At 41.8% G+C, this 17,703-nt stretch overlaps 1 protein-coding gene and 1 long non-coding RNA gene across 4 annotated transcripts in view; both read left to right on the plus strand.

Moving 5' to 3' along the window:
* The window catches only part of LOC117947493 (COUP transcription factor 2-like), a 20,012-nt gene extending 12,966 nt beyond the window's left edge, over window positions 1-7,046 (plus strand). The window contains exons 3-5 of one of the 3 annotated variants that reach the window (XM_034876482.1): window positions 209-1,106; window positions 2,629-3,153; window positions 5,296-7,046. In XM_034876482.1, coding sequence (XP_034732373.1) covers window positions 572-1,106; window positions 2,629-3,153; window positions 5,296-5,570 — 1,335 coding nt within the window. In that variant the 5' untranslated portion in view covers window positions 209-571 and the 3' untranslated portion in view covers window positions 5,571-7,046. Of the gene's footprint in view, window positions 1-6; window positions 1,107-2,628; window positions 3,154-5,295 lie in introns of those variants that run through there. The other 2 variants (XM_034876475.1, XM_034876485.1) reach the window with 2 other exon arrangements.
* A 5,416-nt stretch (window positions 7,047-12,462) lies between these two features.
* LOC117944530 overlaps window positions 12,463-17,703 on the plus strand; it is a 16,829-nt gene continuing 11,588 nt past the window's right edge. Inside the window, exons 1-2 of the long non-coding RNA XR_004656597.1 lie at window positions 12,463-12,473; window positions 12,540-12,543. This is a non-coding gene — a long non-coding RNA (uncharacterized LOC117944530). The remainder of the gene's footprint in view (window positions 12,474-12,539; window positions 12,544-17,703) is intronic.

The following is a 17,703-nucleotide window of genomic DNA, read 5'->3' on the forward strand; positions in this document are numbered from 1 at the left end:
TCTCTCTCTCTCTCTCTCTCTCTCTCTCTCTCTCTCTCGGTTCCCTCCGTTGTCTTTTTAATGTAGCCTAACTTCTAACTGATCGGGAGAGCAGGGAGCGTCTGGAAAGCCTGGTCCATCCCTGCTGAAGGGTCTGCTCTCACGGTGCTCTGTTTAAAGCTGCCCACCCATGCAGGACTGAATCAGGATCACTTGATCACTGGATCAGTATTTTTGAGGACACCGTTGCTTTTCCTCCGTGGATTTGGGCTCAGTGTTGTCTGTATTTATTCCCCCGTATGTGGATGTTATGCATTATGTCGATCTGAATGAATCTTTCTTTTTTGGATTTCCACCGCGCCGAAGCAGTTTCAGGGGACCATTCTTCTCTAGTCAAGTTGCGCGTTATATTTAGCATATTGCCCATCTTATGAGTTCTCTTGATATTTTCAGGCCTATAACTTATATTCGAGTTTGTCACACAATGTTGCAGTTTTCTTGAATGTGTCATTAATTCATGCAGACTATAGTGTGTTAATTATCGCGGACAAATAGGAAAGTTTGGCGCTCAAAGTTTTGGAGACTAGTCGACATGGCTATGGTGGCGTGGAGAAACACCGAGGGCGTCGGGGACACTCAGGGGACCCTCTCCTCATCGGTGTCCCAGGTCGCTCCTCTGTCTCTGCCTGGGGAGCTGACGGGACACATGAACCCGGCGTCTTCTCTGGAAATACCCCCGGCGGCAGCAGCACCACCCCCGGGCGCACCGCCGCCCAATCAGTCCGGCGGCAGCACCACGAGCACCAGCAACAATAACAACACCACCTCATCTTCCTCGTCCTCCTCCTCGTCCATGGACAAACAGCAGAGCCAGCAGATCGAGTGCATCGTGTGCGGGGATAAATCCAGCGGGAAGCACTACGGACAGTTCACCTGTGAAGGATGTAAGAGCTTCTTTAAACGCAGCGTCAGGAGAAACCTGTCCTACACCTGCAGGGCCAGCAGGAACTGTCCCGTTGACCAGCACCACCGCAACCAGTGCCAGTACTGTCGCCTCAAGAAATGCCTCAAAGTCGGCATGAGAAGGGAAGGTACGGGCAGCCTGCGTCCTCCTGTTGTTTCTATCGGTATTATCACATCGTATTATCCAGCACTACACGGCTCAGGACACTGTCTTGTTTCCCATAATGCTCTCTACTGTACGCCTTGTTATCCATTATTGTTATTTTCTTTGACCACGTCTGTCCCATAAACTGCTTCAAATCTTGTGCATTCGACATTTGTATCGAGTGTCTACTTATTCCTGGACAAAGCTATGTGTGCTGCCCTTGTCTACTCCGTAATATTGTCGAGATATATTTTCCGCCTATTCATATTCTAATCAAATCAACCTATTTTTCTCCGATCCTGGTCTCTATGCTACATATATGTCCAATAACATAGGCTACTGTCTAGCCGGTGGTGTTCCATGGATTAGTGTTACAGCTAGCATCTTGTAGCATGTGTAGTAGGCTATATTATTGTGGCTGTGCGCTCGCTCTATATCCTTCCTACATGGCCGTTGTGGGACTCAGATAGTCCGAAGCTGCTTTAAATTTCATATGTTTAAATTTGACAGAATTTTCGCTACATTTTATTGTTTTTTTCATTTCATTTGTAGCCTTCAAATCCGTGGTGGTTTTTGTACATTATGTAATCACATGTGGAGTGTGTGTGTGTGTGTGTGTGTGTGTGAGTGTCTGTTCCTATCCATATGCATGATGGTCGTACAAGCCCACGTAGCCTAGCCTACTATTAGGCTACTGCTTCCAAATTAAATGATTGGTAAAAGAGAGTGAACCCTTTTATTGTAAATTTGAATGTATTATACCCTTTCTACGGAACAAAACACAGGCCACGTAGAATAGGCCAGGGGCCTCCTGCCAGAGTGAGTGTGGCGAAGTTACTCGCCATGAGTCCCAGGCGCAGAGGTGCCAGTTTTGGCCTTGAATAAACTGAAACACAGAAAACGCTGAAAAAAATCTCGCGCCACATTATCTGCAGGTTATGGCCAAGAAATTAACTCAAACACCGAACTGAATGTGACATACTTTCCAGGGGAGCGGTCTAAAACACGTATTCATGTCCATTTGTGAAGAACTTGTCCACCATAGGCTTCAACAGGCCGCAGAAATGCATTCTCATGCCTGTGTGTGTGTGTTAGTGTTTTTTTATGTGTAAGGTGTTATGTTGTATTAATTGACATTTTGCTTTAAAAGTTCCGTTCTGCATTCAACTGTTTTTCTTTAGCCTATCTGTGTGCTAGCTTGATTTAACATTACTGTATGTTTTTCATTAGCCTATCCGTTTGCTAGCTTAATTTAACATTAGCCTACTGTATGATTTTCTTTAGCCTATCTGTGTGCTAGCTTAATTTAACATTACTGTATGTTTTTCTTTAGCATATCTGTGTTCTAGCTTGATTTAACATGACTGTATGTTTTTATTTAGCCTATCCGTTTGCTAGCTCAATTTAACATTAGCCTACTGTATGTTTTTATTTAGCCTATCTGTGTGCTAGCTTAATTTAACATTACTGTCTAACGCTTTTCTTTAGCCTACTGAGTGCTAGCTTGATTTAACATTCCTGTCTAATGTTTTTCTTCCCAGCTGTCCAGAGAGGCAGACTTCCTACTCAGTCTTATCACGGCCAGTTCGCCCTGACAAACGGAGACCCTCTACAGTGTCACTCCTATCTATCCGGATACATCTCTCTCCTGCTGCGGGCCGAGCCCTACCCGACCTCCAGGTTTGGCTCTCAGTGCCTGCAGAGCAACACTATCATGGGCATCGAGAACATCTGTGAGCTAGCGGCCCGGATGCTCTTCAGCGCCGTGGAATGGGCCCGCAACATCCCTTTCTTCCCGGACCTGCAGGTGACGGACCAGGTGGCCCTGCTCCGCCTCACCTGGAGCGAACTGTTCGTCCTGAACGCCGCCCAGTGCTCCATGCCCGTCCACGTCGCCCCACTGTTGGCCGCAGCCGGCCTCCATGCCTCCCCGATGTCGGCGGACCGGGTGGTTGCCTTCATGGACCACATCCGGGTCTTCCAGGAGCAGGTGGAGAAGCTCAAGGTGCTGCACGTGGATTCAGCAGAGTACAGCTGCATCAAGGCCATCGTGCTGTTCACCACAGGTAAACTACGTTTCTCTACATGCAAACATGGAGCCCTGCATGGCTCAGATGTGTTTTCAGGAGAAGTCCCCATCCTGGACCCGGTGTGGGCCGTGGTGGCTAAAATCATATCCAGTCAAACTAAATAAGATTCATTTTTTTTTTAAATAAAAAAAAAACATGACTAGACATGCAATGGATAAAGCTGGTTGAATATAGACCATTTTTATTTTTACTGTATTGTTTTTTTTTTGTTATGTAATAGGCTTTTATAATATAAATTTGATAATGACGGTCTGAATTTTGCGGGAAATAAAAGCTGGTTAAAAACACATTTATATTCACAGAAATTGGTCATTTTCTAGGAAAATAATGGATGTAGGCTACTGTCGTAAAATGCGCGTGCGTTGAAGTTCTGTTCCAGTTAAAGCTCGAGGAGGCGAAGGGTTTGTTTATCTGCAAAAAGAAAGAAAATATAAGTTAAAAATAAAAATAAAAAATGAAGTATTTGATGCACTTTTAGGCTATTTATTGATTTATTTTCGAATTTCAATTGGATCAGAACTCTGACCTCAAAAATCATTGTAACTAAAAAACAAGCATAAAGAGAAAGATAGCAAAAAGTATTAAAATAAAATAAATAATTATGTTTTGAAAAGTCTTCTCTTTATAAAATGTACATAATTCCTTTCCTACTGACTATGTACGGTGACCTTATATGATCTAAAAGAGAATAGTTTAGTTTTAGTATTATACCATGTATAATTATTATTTAGTGAGATTTACAAACTGTGCCACGTGCCTGCAGCCCCTACACTATAAAACATTTTGAATTAATCATACAGTATGCAAACGAATGAAAACAGGGCTGAGGGTTTAACATTTAGTAGTTTGTAATATTTGATTCCATTGTTGCTTCACAAAAAAAAATCCTCCACCTAATAAAGTAGCACCATCGCTGTTATGTTATTGGTCCGTTTGTTATTATTGAATTATTTGAAATATAAAATATGAAGCTGTTAAATTAACCAGAGTTTAAATTTCGGTTTAAAATTTTGCATTAACCTACATTATTTATCAAATAACAAATAAAAAAATAAAATATATTTTATATGTGCCATTGCTTTAAACATGAATTAGAAAATTATAATGCAAATACATTTCTTTATTTGTGTTTCTATCTTTGAATTACTACAGCAATAACTCATTTTTACATAAACAACCTTTATGTTGCACTGCGTTGCAAAATGCATGCTAGCTCCTGCAGAGCCTTTTAGAAACCGTCAGGATGATGGTCGATGGAGGGGTCATGAACAGTATCATAAGGCCGAGTTATAAAAAAAATAAGGTCTCCAATGTAGGTCTATTTTAGTCCACATCTGAACACGTGTCTTCAAACTGGGACACAGAGACCGTTCTTTAACCCCTGCTGCCATGCACTGGGCCTGCGGCGGTACAGTACAAACAGAGGGCTCCGTCTGCAGTGTGCAGAAACACCACACATACAGTATAAAAGGTCTGGTACAGTCCGGCTCTGCCCGGGCTCTGATACACACCAGTGGGTTTCCTTATTTCTCTTCCAAACATCATTTCTTACATTCTTACACACATGGGAGCAATAGCGCCATCTTTGATTCCAGATGCCTTGGGACTGATAACGGGGGAACTAGATGGGGATTTATTTTCTTTAAGCTGCTGTGTTTTTACCACAGCACTGATCCTGGGGCCAAATGAAGACATTTGACTTATTTATACCTGCTTTACTTTTTGTTACTATGTCACACATGACTTACTGGGATCTATTATAACACAAGGAACTATTTAAGCCAGACACAAATGCTCAATCCTGCCTTGATCTATAGTTTCTAGAGAAAAACAAGGACTTTCAAGAGCAAAACCGTTTTTTGCTCTTAAAACGTTTAAAAATAGAATAGTTTCTTGTTTGTGGTGTATATTTGCCTTATGATGATCATAGTTCGCTACACTACACCCTGTCTTCCCTATGCTGCTGTGCGTTGCACTAACTCAGTTAGTAACATACCTGTAAAATGAAAGCAGTCCTCGTTTTGCTGGCCTTCATGACGATGCCTGGTTGAACTACTGATCTTGACCGCTTCTTCTCCTCTCTGTCTTCTGTCTCGCTGTGGTTCTCTCTGTCTGCAGATGCTTGCGGGCTGTCAGATGTGAGCCATGTGGAGGGTCTGCAGGAGAAATCGCAGTGTGCGTTAGAGGAGTATGTGAGGAGCCAGTACCCCAACCAGCCGAACAGGTTTGGGAAGCTGCTGCTCCGCTTGCCTTCCCTCCGCACCGTCTCTTCCTCTGTCATAGAGCAGCTTTTCTTCGTCCGTCTGGTGGGGAAAACCCCTATAGAAACTCTGATAAGGGACATGCTGCTGTCCGGAAGCAGCTTCAACTGGCCTTACATGCCTATTCAGTAGAGGGAAAAGCGACAGGTGTGCTCCTAAGGTCAGGAAAGGTCCCACACCTCAAATCAAGTCATTTCAGTTTGGCATGAAATCGCTGTTGCTTCAAACAAGGGAAGAAAACTGCCAGTGGAATGAGGGACAGGAATAACAGGCATTTCCAATGTACAAAACATTTAAATTCCTAATTTTCTGATACCATCTGCCATTCCTTTGGTACCAGAGATCTGCCTAGTGCTGCATTTAAAGAACCGTTTTGCAGACGTTAAAAGATTTCACCCCACTGGCAGAATTCTTTTACTTGTTCAAAGAGAAACAAGATTTGAAATGCACATTTTTTGCAGTGTGGTGACTGCTCACAGTCTATGGTTTTTGGGATAACAAACAATATTTATTGGACCCTGTATGTATATTTATCGTGCTTGTAAATTATGTTCTGGCTCTTTTTTTTCCTTCTTTTTTTCTAAATGTTTACGTATTTTTGCCCCGGCAAGTGAAAAAACAGCAGGGAATGTCTTGTCTCATCGTCTTTTTTTCTTCTTCTTTTCATACCTTCCAGACATGGCACCTTCATGACATTTCAGAAAGATTTAACACAGGTGTTTGAACCCCCCATCGTCTGACTCTGACCTAGTGTATCGTTGGTGTGCAGACCGAATGGTGAGATGGATGCTCTGTTTTAGTTACTTTGGATTCTTATTCTATTTACATTATCGACATAATAAGAATGAAAGGAGAACACACTTCTCATGTCATTATTTTCTTACTTTAGTGTTTTCTTAAATATTTTAGTTCATACTTCCTGGCAGACTTAAAGATTTCTTCTTGCCAAAGTTTTTAATTTCCACTCATTTTGCCTTCTAAATTTCTTTCTGATTTGAATGATATGATAATCCAGAACATCGTGTTTATTTTTTATCAAATTAGTCAATTTTGCCATTCATTGTTATTTTTCATTTAAACTTAGAGATGATAATAAAGCTAATTACGGCAAAAATAGATAAAGGGAAGGAAGCTGATCAAGTCCAAAGTCGTGTTCAGTTGGCTGAAACTTGTTACCGGGAAAACGGATGACGTTACCTTATGGATTCACGATGAATGCATTACCAAACACTTCTGGTCTTTAACACAGAGAGATTACTAGAGCCCTGGGCCTGACGTACTGTACTCTAACTCCAGTCTCTTAAACGGAGACATGAAGTGGACACAACTTCCCCAACTCAAGTAACACATCTGTTTCATTATTATTATTCATGCATTTATGAGCCCAGGCCGCTTTATGGCACAATCGACCACTGCAGGGTATTGCTGGACTGAAAGTTTGTGTATGTGGGTGCATTTGTGTGTGTGTGTGTGTGTGTGTGTATGTGCGTGTAATTGTGTTTACTTCTTTTTGACAACCACTGATGTACTGTGAAAGCATATTGGTTAACATATTGGTACCGTATTAAATTATAACTCAAGATTTATAAATAAAGTGTATTTGGTTTATTTTGCCATTTCCATTCTATGTTGTCTATGCCTCCACTCCCAAACTAGAACAAGTGTGTGTGTGTGTGTGTGTGTGTGTGTGTGTGTGTTTACATATATATATATATATATATAGGCTACATATACATTTATCAATCTAAACTGTGTTATGGAGCCGTTCCTGAGAGTAATATTGTCATATTCAGATATTTGAATTGGACTAAGGTGTCAGGCCTGCTGCAGGGAAACATTTCCCTGTTAGTGACATCCAATGCCATAGAAGTCTATTCTCACCTAATTTAACAGTTTTTACTGCTTGACACTGACTTAACACCATCAAACAAACATGCTTTTTTGTTATTCAGTATTGTATTAATTCATAAATGTGGTTAAACTCTGCCTAAGACCAGAGAGAAAAACGGAATGAGGATCATGTGAGGGTGTCCAGATTGAGGGGGACAGAGAGGATTAAAGCAGCGTCTTTGCCTCTTAGCAGACAGAGAGCTAATGAGGGGCCCCTGAGCGCTCTGTCACAACAGTTTACCCCGAGGAGGATGAAGCTGGGCGCGCCATGGCCCCTCGATGTTCGGGGCCAAAGGGCCAACATAAAACAATGGATCATTTTCCAACACACGTAGGCCTACAGGTGCAGAAGAAGAAAACGCCAAGGAGAGTAGGGTGCAGTGGACGAGGAGAATGGGTTCAGCTCGGGCCGGGATCTCGAAGCAGCAGAACCAGGGTTAAACTACTGCATTTGGATTCCTTCCTCCCACCAGCTCTCTAACATCGGTCCCAGTCGCCAGAGAGCACCGCGAGCTGGAGCTGGGTCGTCATTACGCAACATAGTTTAGACTTAGCCAATCAGAATTCAGGGTGGAAAAAAAAAGCAAAAAAAAAAAAATCTAACCTGCTACCCTTTGTTATTCCCAATATATCCTGTAATAATTTGAGGTTTTGAGCAATAAACATACTTTGGAAAAAAAGAAAAAAAAAGAATTCAGGGTGGAAGGTGTGTAGCCAATCAGATCACTCTCAAGAGGTTTTTAAAGACTAAATATGAATCATGTCAAATGAAGATTCAACCTAGAGGCTCAAACCCTCACATCAGAATGAAAGCAGCTTTCCAATATAGGACATATCACATAAAATAATATTTATCAGTTAATGTGGCACTTACATGCTTTTTGTTGTTGGCTGATGAAATGAATATTAGTGTAAGATGAGCTTTGGGCTAACTTTCTTGAACGAGGCACTCTCTGATATTTATGATAAAACATTTCAACTTTTCACTTTGATATAAAAACAAGTAGAAATTATTTTATTTTCTCCAGAAAAATAACGTTTTAAGAATGAAAAACAAATGATACATTAGTGCTACTGTAGTGTGTGCATGTGTGTGTGTGTGAGTGTGTGTGTGTAACAGGGAACAAACATTATGTCACCATGTGGAAGTTGTAAAATACAAGTCATTCGATATAATTATGGCAGTTCCAACTGAAAGTTATTAAATCCATGGAGTCTGGTGAGGGGCTCGTGCAGTGTAATGATAATGAGTGCTGACTGCAGCTTTTGGATTCGGTTCAATAAGGAGCTTTGAACCCAGAACGATCCCTCTCAAACCAGAATACAAGACCAGCGCCGTTAGACCTCCTCTGTAAAATATTGGAACTAGGTGTATGTGAAATTACTGTAACAAAAGAGAACTTCGAATATATAAGCTAGATCAAGATTTAAAAAAAGAGTAAAATGTAATATGGTGTCTGCTGGATCCTCTCGGATCGAAGCGGCTCCTCTGTCGCGCGCACACGTCGTCCTCCTCGAGCATAGGAGAGCTGATGACGCACAGCCCGGGTGTCTTAATAAGACATATTCTATATTCAGGGGTCTTCAAAAAAAATGTTTTTAAGCCAAGGACCCCTTAGCTGAAAGAGAGACGGATCAGCAACACCCCCACCCCCCCACTACACAGATTATATAAAATGTTGCACGTGAATCATGGGCCCAACACCTTTAGAAATATATATTTTAGCATAGAATACTAAGCTATTTTAATAGCTGTTGGAATGATTTTCTAAATCATGTTTTAATGTTACACGTGGCGCATTGGTTCCTCAGAGTGCCTGAGTGACTACATTACCCATAGGCCAGTAACATAGCACCACTCGTCTTTACAATTTGCTAGCATTTTTTTTAAGTTTTGAAATAACTTATGAAGAATATGTAGGCCTGACCATAATTTGGAGCCCCCCCCCGCATTGACTCTGAGGACCCCATGAGGGTCACGAACCCCCTGTTGAAGATCTCTGTTATGATTAGTAAGAGCCGGTAATAGCTACACTGTTGTTGTGCTGTGGCTGACATATTTCATATTTTAAATATTAAATATAGCCTATAATAGGTTTATTATAGGCGCATTATAGGTTCATTTCATTTACAGCTACCAGCTAGTTTATTATTATGTATGCCTGAATATATTGATAATACACTGTTGACTCAATGTATATGCTACATATTGTTTTACAGTAGCTGCACTTTATGATCCGATGCATTATTAATAACCATGCTTCGCAATTTATTTTATTTGTTTTGTTCTCAAATTTCTGTGAAAAGCAAGTCTGACTGAAAAAACAATCCTAATATCTTCATAACGAATCAAGTGCTTGAAGTGTTGGGACGGAATTATTATTATTATTATTATTATTACTATTATATAAAACAAATGGTTTCACAGTGGCAAAATAAGCCACTAAAATATAAACATAATAAAAATTAAATGAAAAGGACACGCGCAGGGTGGGAGCGTTTGGCGCGAAAAATGGATCATATTTTATGGTTGGCTATTACATCTCCATAAAACCTTTGATATTCAGACCACTTCACAGTTTTTAATTACAACCCTTTTAATATGCCCTTCTGCCATTTTATTGTGAGATCTCTTCACGTTTAATTATTTAGCCAATTTATTTATGAACTGAATTTATTTCTCACTTCCTCATTTATTGATGTGCTCTTTTTGCGCTTTTATTGCGATGAATGAAGAAAGGTTTTAAAGCAACACAATGCACACACACACACGGTACGACACACACACACGGTACGATGATACACACCTGGCAGGGGCTTCTAGGCCAACAGGCTGATGTTAGACTGAAGCTAAAACAATTAAACAGGTCTTACTTTCTACCTCCACACGTCATCAGAGACAAAGACACCAGTCCTCCAGCTGAGGACAAGCCGGGCAGAGTCCCGTATGCAGGTGCTCTGATGTCCCTGATGGAGACTCCCTTTATGAGTGATGCGTTATGGGGACATTATGTTTTCTGTTCAGGATAAAAAATGGGGAAGGCATCGAACGACCTGCATGGTCACCATGTGAGTCCACGTGCTGTCCGTCGGACACTTCTAACATGTAGACATCCTCATGTCCGGGAAGCCTTCTTTAACCCTTCACAGGTGAGCCAATGACTGGTTTAATGGCATGTTGGAAATAAATACATAAATACATTGTGTGAACTCCGTTTGTCCAGACTTGAGCCACTATGGGGTTAAACCTCCGGTCTGTGAATAAAAGGAAATCAAACTTAAAACCATAAACTGGCATCCTTCTATCCATACTTATATGGATCTATCTATCTATCTATCTATCTATCTATCTATCTATCTATCGTTAGTATCTGTGGGTAAATCTGAGCTGCTGGGAAAAGAGAATAAGCTCAGGTTCTTTTCTTCTTCCTTTATTTCTCCCTCTTGTCCCCAAATTGCCCTTTTAATCCTGTTCCATGTGTAGGACTGACATCACGCCAATCTGCCCCCCCGCTCTGATGTCTCCGAGCTGGCCGAGTGAATTAAGAGGTTCCCCAGGCTCCTGGCAGTGACCTTTGGACCCGGGCTGCCCTTTCCCTGATGCTCAAGAGAAGGGGGACATGATAGCTGTGAGACGCTCGGGAAGATGATGAGCTGCAGCATCAGCCCCCCCACTCCCACACCGTCACTTCTTTTAATGTCATCTATCTAAATGTGACTAAAAAGGTGATCATGTTTAGATATTCATGTAACAAAATCGCCTCCCTGGTGTCATCTTGGCAACCCTTGGAAGGAACATATAGACATAAATAGATTTGGCTTTGATCGCTGCAAGGAAGAGCATCACAACTCACTGGAAATCTGCCCCCCCCCCCCCAGTAATGCACTGGTTAAATGAAGTCTCAGCTACTTCCCATTGGATAACATCTACTACAACATAAGGCGTTAGAGCCAGGACTTGTTCAATATTTGGCAACCAGGGCATGGAAGGCTGTGCATAACTGTAAAAGGAACTTTCATTTAAAATTCAATTAATATTGATGTTAAATAAACACAATGATAAAGTGATTACTATTGTCCATAAAGTAATCATACGTAGAGGAACGCTGATCTTCAGTGCTTTCTGTTTGGTGTTGATTTGGCTTTATTTCTGTCATTTTCTCCTCACATGCATGATGTCCATTTCCTCTGAGGGAGGCTAAGCCACGGCGAGGGCCACGCCTCAGCAAACCCATCGCAGGCTCATGAAAACAAATTGTAAAAAGCAGTGAATGTGTGAGGGGGCTGTCTGCTGAGGAGCCCCCTCACCAAACATTTCAGAGACCAAGGAGGATAAAGAAAAAAGGAAAATGCACCAATCATCTCAAGGACTGTACAAAGAGCGGTCTGCCGTTGCTAAGAGACAGATGCAGAATAACCTCCATGAGAAACCTGACCATGACCCTTCCTCCTCCTTCTCCTCCTCCCAAACAGTCTCTCCCTCTCCTACCCAATTACCAGCGAACATTAAAGCCCACCTCTGTCACATTAAAGCTGAAAGGCAGGGAGGTGGAGAGGGGGTGGGGTTTGTTTAAGAAGCTGCACAGAAGATTTGGGATTATTTCTTTTAGTGAAACCTGCGTTTTTTCACACAAAAGAAGAAATCTGGTTTGGGCACAGCAGGCATGAAGGGTTGATAGTGATGTGTGTTATGCAGGCTGGTGGAGGGGCGGAGTTTGGGATGGATGAGATAGGGTGGGGGTGGGCAGAGGGAGTCTGTCAGACGAATGAGAAGATGAAGATTTGACAGAGAGTTCAGCTTATACGAGGCCTGTTGATTAGTGTGTTTGGGGCTGACAGGTGGAATCCCAGGGGCACGTCTGTCACTGCGTCTGTTGCCAGGCCGGCCGGGGCTGCACCATCACGAGAGACACCTAAAGGCGGGGACATGCTAGAGACAGCGAGGCAGCTCATTGGCCCGGCGCGGCAGCCCCGCCTCCCAGTCAGAGCCTAGATTAAAGCTTTATTGTGCACAGAAAGCTGGGCAAAAGTCGTGTTAATCCCCACTAATACATTGCTATCAGTGATCTGTTTTTACAACATGATCCATACAACTTCCTAGAATGGGCATTAATCTCACCAAAGGCACAATGGATTTTATTTCCTGTGAAGTAGTATTTTTGTTTGTGTTTTTAATACGTACTGTTGCAGCAGTGCATGTGACTGTGAAAGCACAGTGCTCAGAGGGCCTCTGCTTCGGCTGAGATCCATTAAGATGCAAATCTTCCTTTTACTGAAAAGGCAACTAGGGCAAAAGCAGAAATCATACTGGGATGAACAGAAGAAAATAATGCCGAGACTGAAATCACACATTATGGGAAAGTCAGACGATATCAGAGACTGAAGTAGGCCACGGACAAACCTCTGCGGTCGTAGTAAATATCAAAGTATCAAATGAAATGTCAGTCGCTCAGAGTGTCCACGACAAAGTTGGGTTGTCAAAGTGTAACATTTAAAGCAATCAACGTCGTTTCATGTCAGTAACTCCCATTACAGCACACCTGATAGCAAGTAAGTACAGGTACATAAGTACAATTTTTAAGGTACTTGAATTTTACTTATACATTTTATATTATTTCAGATATGACTCTTTGTAATAGAGCTCACTGTCCACCCCTTTCAGCTGTGACTGGCTCACACCTCTCTTTCACTTTCAGCCCTGGAGGCCTACAGTATGAGCTTAATGAACGTAGCGTCTAATGTTGTATTCCATGCATTAGCATTAGCGTTACACTACAGGTTGCTGGCTCTTCTGCATCATGTTCTTAAATACTTGTATTATGCATGTCAGTCTCATCCTAAACGCTCTTTTCTCTCATTTTATCTCTCTCATTGTACTGCACTGCAGTTTGAATGACTTGTTTTTCTTCAATGGGCTTTAAGTTTGATTTAATAATTTTAAAGTCAAGAAAAAACATAGAGCTCTGCTTTTCTTGTTTTGTCTCCGGGACATAAGAAGACAGACAGAAGCCACTTTCTGTTATGGGAAAAAAAATGTCAGATATCTGGTAGGGATGTTGAACGGGAAACTATCAATTGAACACGATTGACAGGGGACAGTGATGCACGTGGACATTTGTGGACAATGATCGCAAAAAGAGACGAGTCAGATCACAGAGGACGTACACTTGTCCCCTGTGTTTGCTGCTGTCTATAGCGTAGCAGTGTTCCAAACAAAAACGCAAAGCACTTCTTAATCACCAGCGATCATTCATGGGTCCCCGGAATAGTGTCTGTGTGCTGTGACCTTTGACCTCTTGATCTCCTGGCGACCGGTTGGTTGTAATCTTGCTGATCTAGGAAACTGGATGACGGTGGATCAGAGAATCACTGAAATTCCACAAGTGTAGCTTCTGTTCATTTAAAAGCTGTCATTTTTGTGACTATATGGTTCTGAGACATGTGGGGCGGGGGAAGGGGGGTTCTGGGTAAGCTGGAGATGTGTTGATCTGAAAGCGATAGGTAACGTAGAGCAGCTGTGCAGACTGCCGGCGTACAACTGCAGAAAACAGATAGTTTGAATAAAACGTTAGTCAGTTTGTGACAGTAAACTGCTGCAGCCTCAATTTCTAAAAAACAGAAGACACAACACTAATGAGTCCAACTTGAAGACTCTTCTGAAAGGATTCCAACTGGTCTCTTGTGACTGTGAGTCAATGGTTTAGATTGTCCTCCTGCTTGGCATTGTTCCTGACCAGCAGCCTGCCGGGGAGCCTTTTGCAGCTATTTATCCTCACAGAGCCTACATCTCTCTTAGTAAGGGTATGATCCAGCATAGTGAGTAAATCAAGCCCACATTTGGACTGGTCAAAGTTCCAGCTTTTATCGTTATCTCATTGTGTCTGAAAGTCTAAAATGTGACTAAACACATGCACGTCTTCAGCAGAGACGACAACTTCAAACCAAGCATTTAAAAAGCAGTGGGGAACGTACATGGACTTGCGTGTGTGAACCATCTGGTACATGAATGTCTACAGTGCCTGCTGGAGACGGGCTTCTCCTCTCTGTATCATTAGGGCTCCTGGTCCGTTCTGGTTCAGGGCAGCCTTGAGTGAAATCTGATGGTCACTTTAAGGAGCCAGGTATCTGAGCTCAATACTCCAACTTTGCATCTCTAAACAGGTCTGAGTGCAAACTGAGGCGTTCATCTACTAAATGGCTACGGTAAATGGCTTTATTTAGTAGTGTCGGTCCAATGACAGCATTAACGGGACATAAAAAGCTTTCCTTTTACATTTTAAAAAGTAGAAAAGGAGATCAGGTCTGTGTTTAATCAGGATTTTGAGATTCTGTGTGGTCATGATCCATGTGCTCTCTCTCAGTAACAGCATGCAGTGTTTCATTTAAAATGTAACATATTCATATGCTAATAAAAGCCCATTTAAAACAAATGGAGGAAATGAATCTTAATCCAAAACTAGTATCCGTTTTCCATTTAGTCGCGTGCAAAGAGAGTCTCTCCATTTGTGTGTGTGTGTGTGTGTGTGTGTGTGTGTGTGTGTGTGTGTGAGATGGGAGGCTGTAATATGTCAGTGAATAATGCTGTGCTTACATCGGTGAGTTCCAGGATTTGTTTTTCTGTCTCTTTATATGTGAAAGAAAAAGCTAAAAATTAAAGTTAAAACATTGCTTACATAATGTTAAATTAACCCTTTCAGTCTGGCTTTGACTGCTTCTACTGCTGCTTTTGTATTGTGGCAAAACATAATCTTGGAAGAAGAAATGTCAAAGATGTGAGACTTATTTCTATTTTGCTCTGAGTCAGAAATAATATTTTTAATTTATGGAGTGAAATGTGTGAAAGAATGCAGAAAGGATAAACAGGCCTAATCGGACCCAACATAGTTCATGTGGTGTGTGTTGAGATTTGAGAGAAAAGCAGAATGTGTGTATTTGCAGCTTTGTATTCAACGACTGAATTGTGTTGTCTGATTAATATTTCCTTCCTAATATTCCCCCTGTGCTCCTATTACCAGAGGCAGTTTCCAAGGACGATTAAGTCCTGTTGTAACTGATGGAGTTATGGAATAAACTAAATTAGATTTTACTCTACTATAAAATCTATGTTAATAACAACTAATAACAATCATAGTAATACAATTGATAATCAATTATCAACCTTGTTGTTGAGTCAATTTGCTGATCGATTGAGCTCCATTATGACACACACACACACAGACAGACACACACACACACACAAACACACACACACACACACACGCTGTTCACTGTCAGACAGTAAATCTTTAATGAGTGTAATAATGTTTATAAGTTTAATCTCTGTCCATAGACCTTAATCGGAACTAGAGGCTAGCAAGTCACTTTGTATGAATTACAGTAAATATGTCATTAAACAGTTCAACAAATGGATGCTTCTTGTATTATGTCAAATAAAAAAATGGATGCTTCTTGTATTATGTCAAATAAGTTTGCAAGATGAAGAAGAAGTGAGATGAAAAGAGTCGTGATTTTGTGGCTGCGCAAGAGGAGAAAAGGAGGTGAGAGGAGAAGAAGAGAAGCCTCCACCCGTTCTTCTCCTCCACCTGCACGTTGCTCTGATGAAGAGATTCTCACTTCATCACCGAGAAAAAGTTTGTGAAGAACTATTTCTTCTCAAACGGAGTCAGCGGGGAGAAGTCCTTTTCATCCTCATCAGACTGAATCCCATTCTGTCATCGATGGTTTGAACTGCTGGTGTGCTCGCCATCTCGCTCTGCCGAGGATATTTTTGGCTCTCCAACACAGAGATGCACAGAGAAAGAGAGAGAGCGAGTGTGATGGCTGTCAGAGAGAGAGAGAGAAGAAGTCCCCCGGCAGGCAGTGTGTGAGATCTGGGGCCCAGGGGCCCTCTGGATGGCTCACGCTGAATGGGTGCCCTGGCGAGGGGACCAGGCTCATTGAGAACAGGTTACGAGGGGACGGGAATGCTTTTGCTCTGCGTTTGGCCCCCTGACCCACTGTCCAACATCTGCCTCGGCAGCTTTGAAACCCAACATATTTATTTGCAACGCTGTGAAGAGAGAGGGTGGAGCGGCTGTCAGACTAAAGTCATCGTCCTGCTGACAGCTTCATCTGCTGTTGAAGGGCAGCTATGACAGGCGCACAATGTCGCTGCATCAGCCAGCCCTGGGCAAGGGCTGTCATCTGTAGACATGCTGGGAATCCCACAACCGTGTCCCCTCCCTCCCCTCTCCCAAGCTCCCTTGATATGGAAGAATTATTCTTTTTTGGCCCTGTTTTTCATGGTTTTTTATCTCAGTGTACAAGGACGTCAACTGGGTAACACGTGGGAACTCTCCATCGCTTAGATGTAGTGAGACCATGCGTTGGTTGGTTTTATCACAGAGGAGGGAAAAGAGCACGCCCCACCTTAATACATTTATATATTAATAAAATATATGTTCACATTTATAGCTATACTTTATATCCATTGCAGATCCACCAGTGGTCCCTTTCAGCAGATATTGTTTTGTGAGCATTTGTCTGATAATTCAGTCCTAAATACAGCAAATGATCCGTCACACTGACCAATAAAAACATCCGGATTTCAAGTGTCTACATCCGCTAGACTCTTAAATTGTTATTTAAAATTATTAATCAATTGAGAGGATTCTTTTATTGCTTTTCTGTAATTTGCTTTGCAGGTTTTACCTACTTCATTGGTGTACTGCTGGTATGTGACATCTGGGGATGGGATCATTACAATTGTTCGATACCATTACCAATTCTATAAAATCCATTTTAACAAGAAGAAATTAACAAATTACAGCAATCTTTTTGTTCTTTTTCAGTTCCTTCCACGTGAGCCCCATCTCGGAGTTTTTCCTGCGTGTCTCTACGATGTTTTACGTTGAACAGCCAATCAGCAGCATTATTAGACCTAGGTAGAAGCACGCTGCATGCTTATTGGCTCACCGATGCTATTGGGATTTATTTCTTAGGGACAGAAATTTAGTATTGAATGACAAGGATACTGATGAGGTCATTCAAATTCTTGAATTTGGCACCCAGCCCAAGTGACATTTTGTACTTCGTGCTGTTCCACCGGTGTGTGAACTGCACATGCACGGATGTTTTGTCCAAATGAAGAAACAGATAGAGTTCATTTAACTAATTTGACATGTAAGTTGAAAGTCGCTGTTTTCTGTTTGTTTCTAAAAGGTCCAACAAGGAGAAAAATCTAACATGTGAAACCTCCTTTCTTTAGTTGGGCCTACATTTATTTGTCATGTTCAAGTTTTAGTCAATGATGTGTCTGAGGAACCCATAACAAGACTACGATGTATAAACGGAGATCTAACCTGACAGCGACCTCTGTGTACAGGTAATTGCCTAG

Source organism: Etheostoma cragini, chromosome 1 (genome assembly GCF_013103735.1).
Source record: "Etheostoma cragini isolate CJK2018 chromosome 1, CSU_Ecrag_1.0, whole genome shotgun sequence".
Lineage (NCBI taxonomy): Eukaryota > Metazoa > Chordata > Actinopteri > Perciformes > Percidae > Etheostoma > Etheostoma cragini.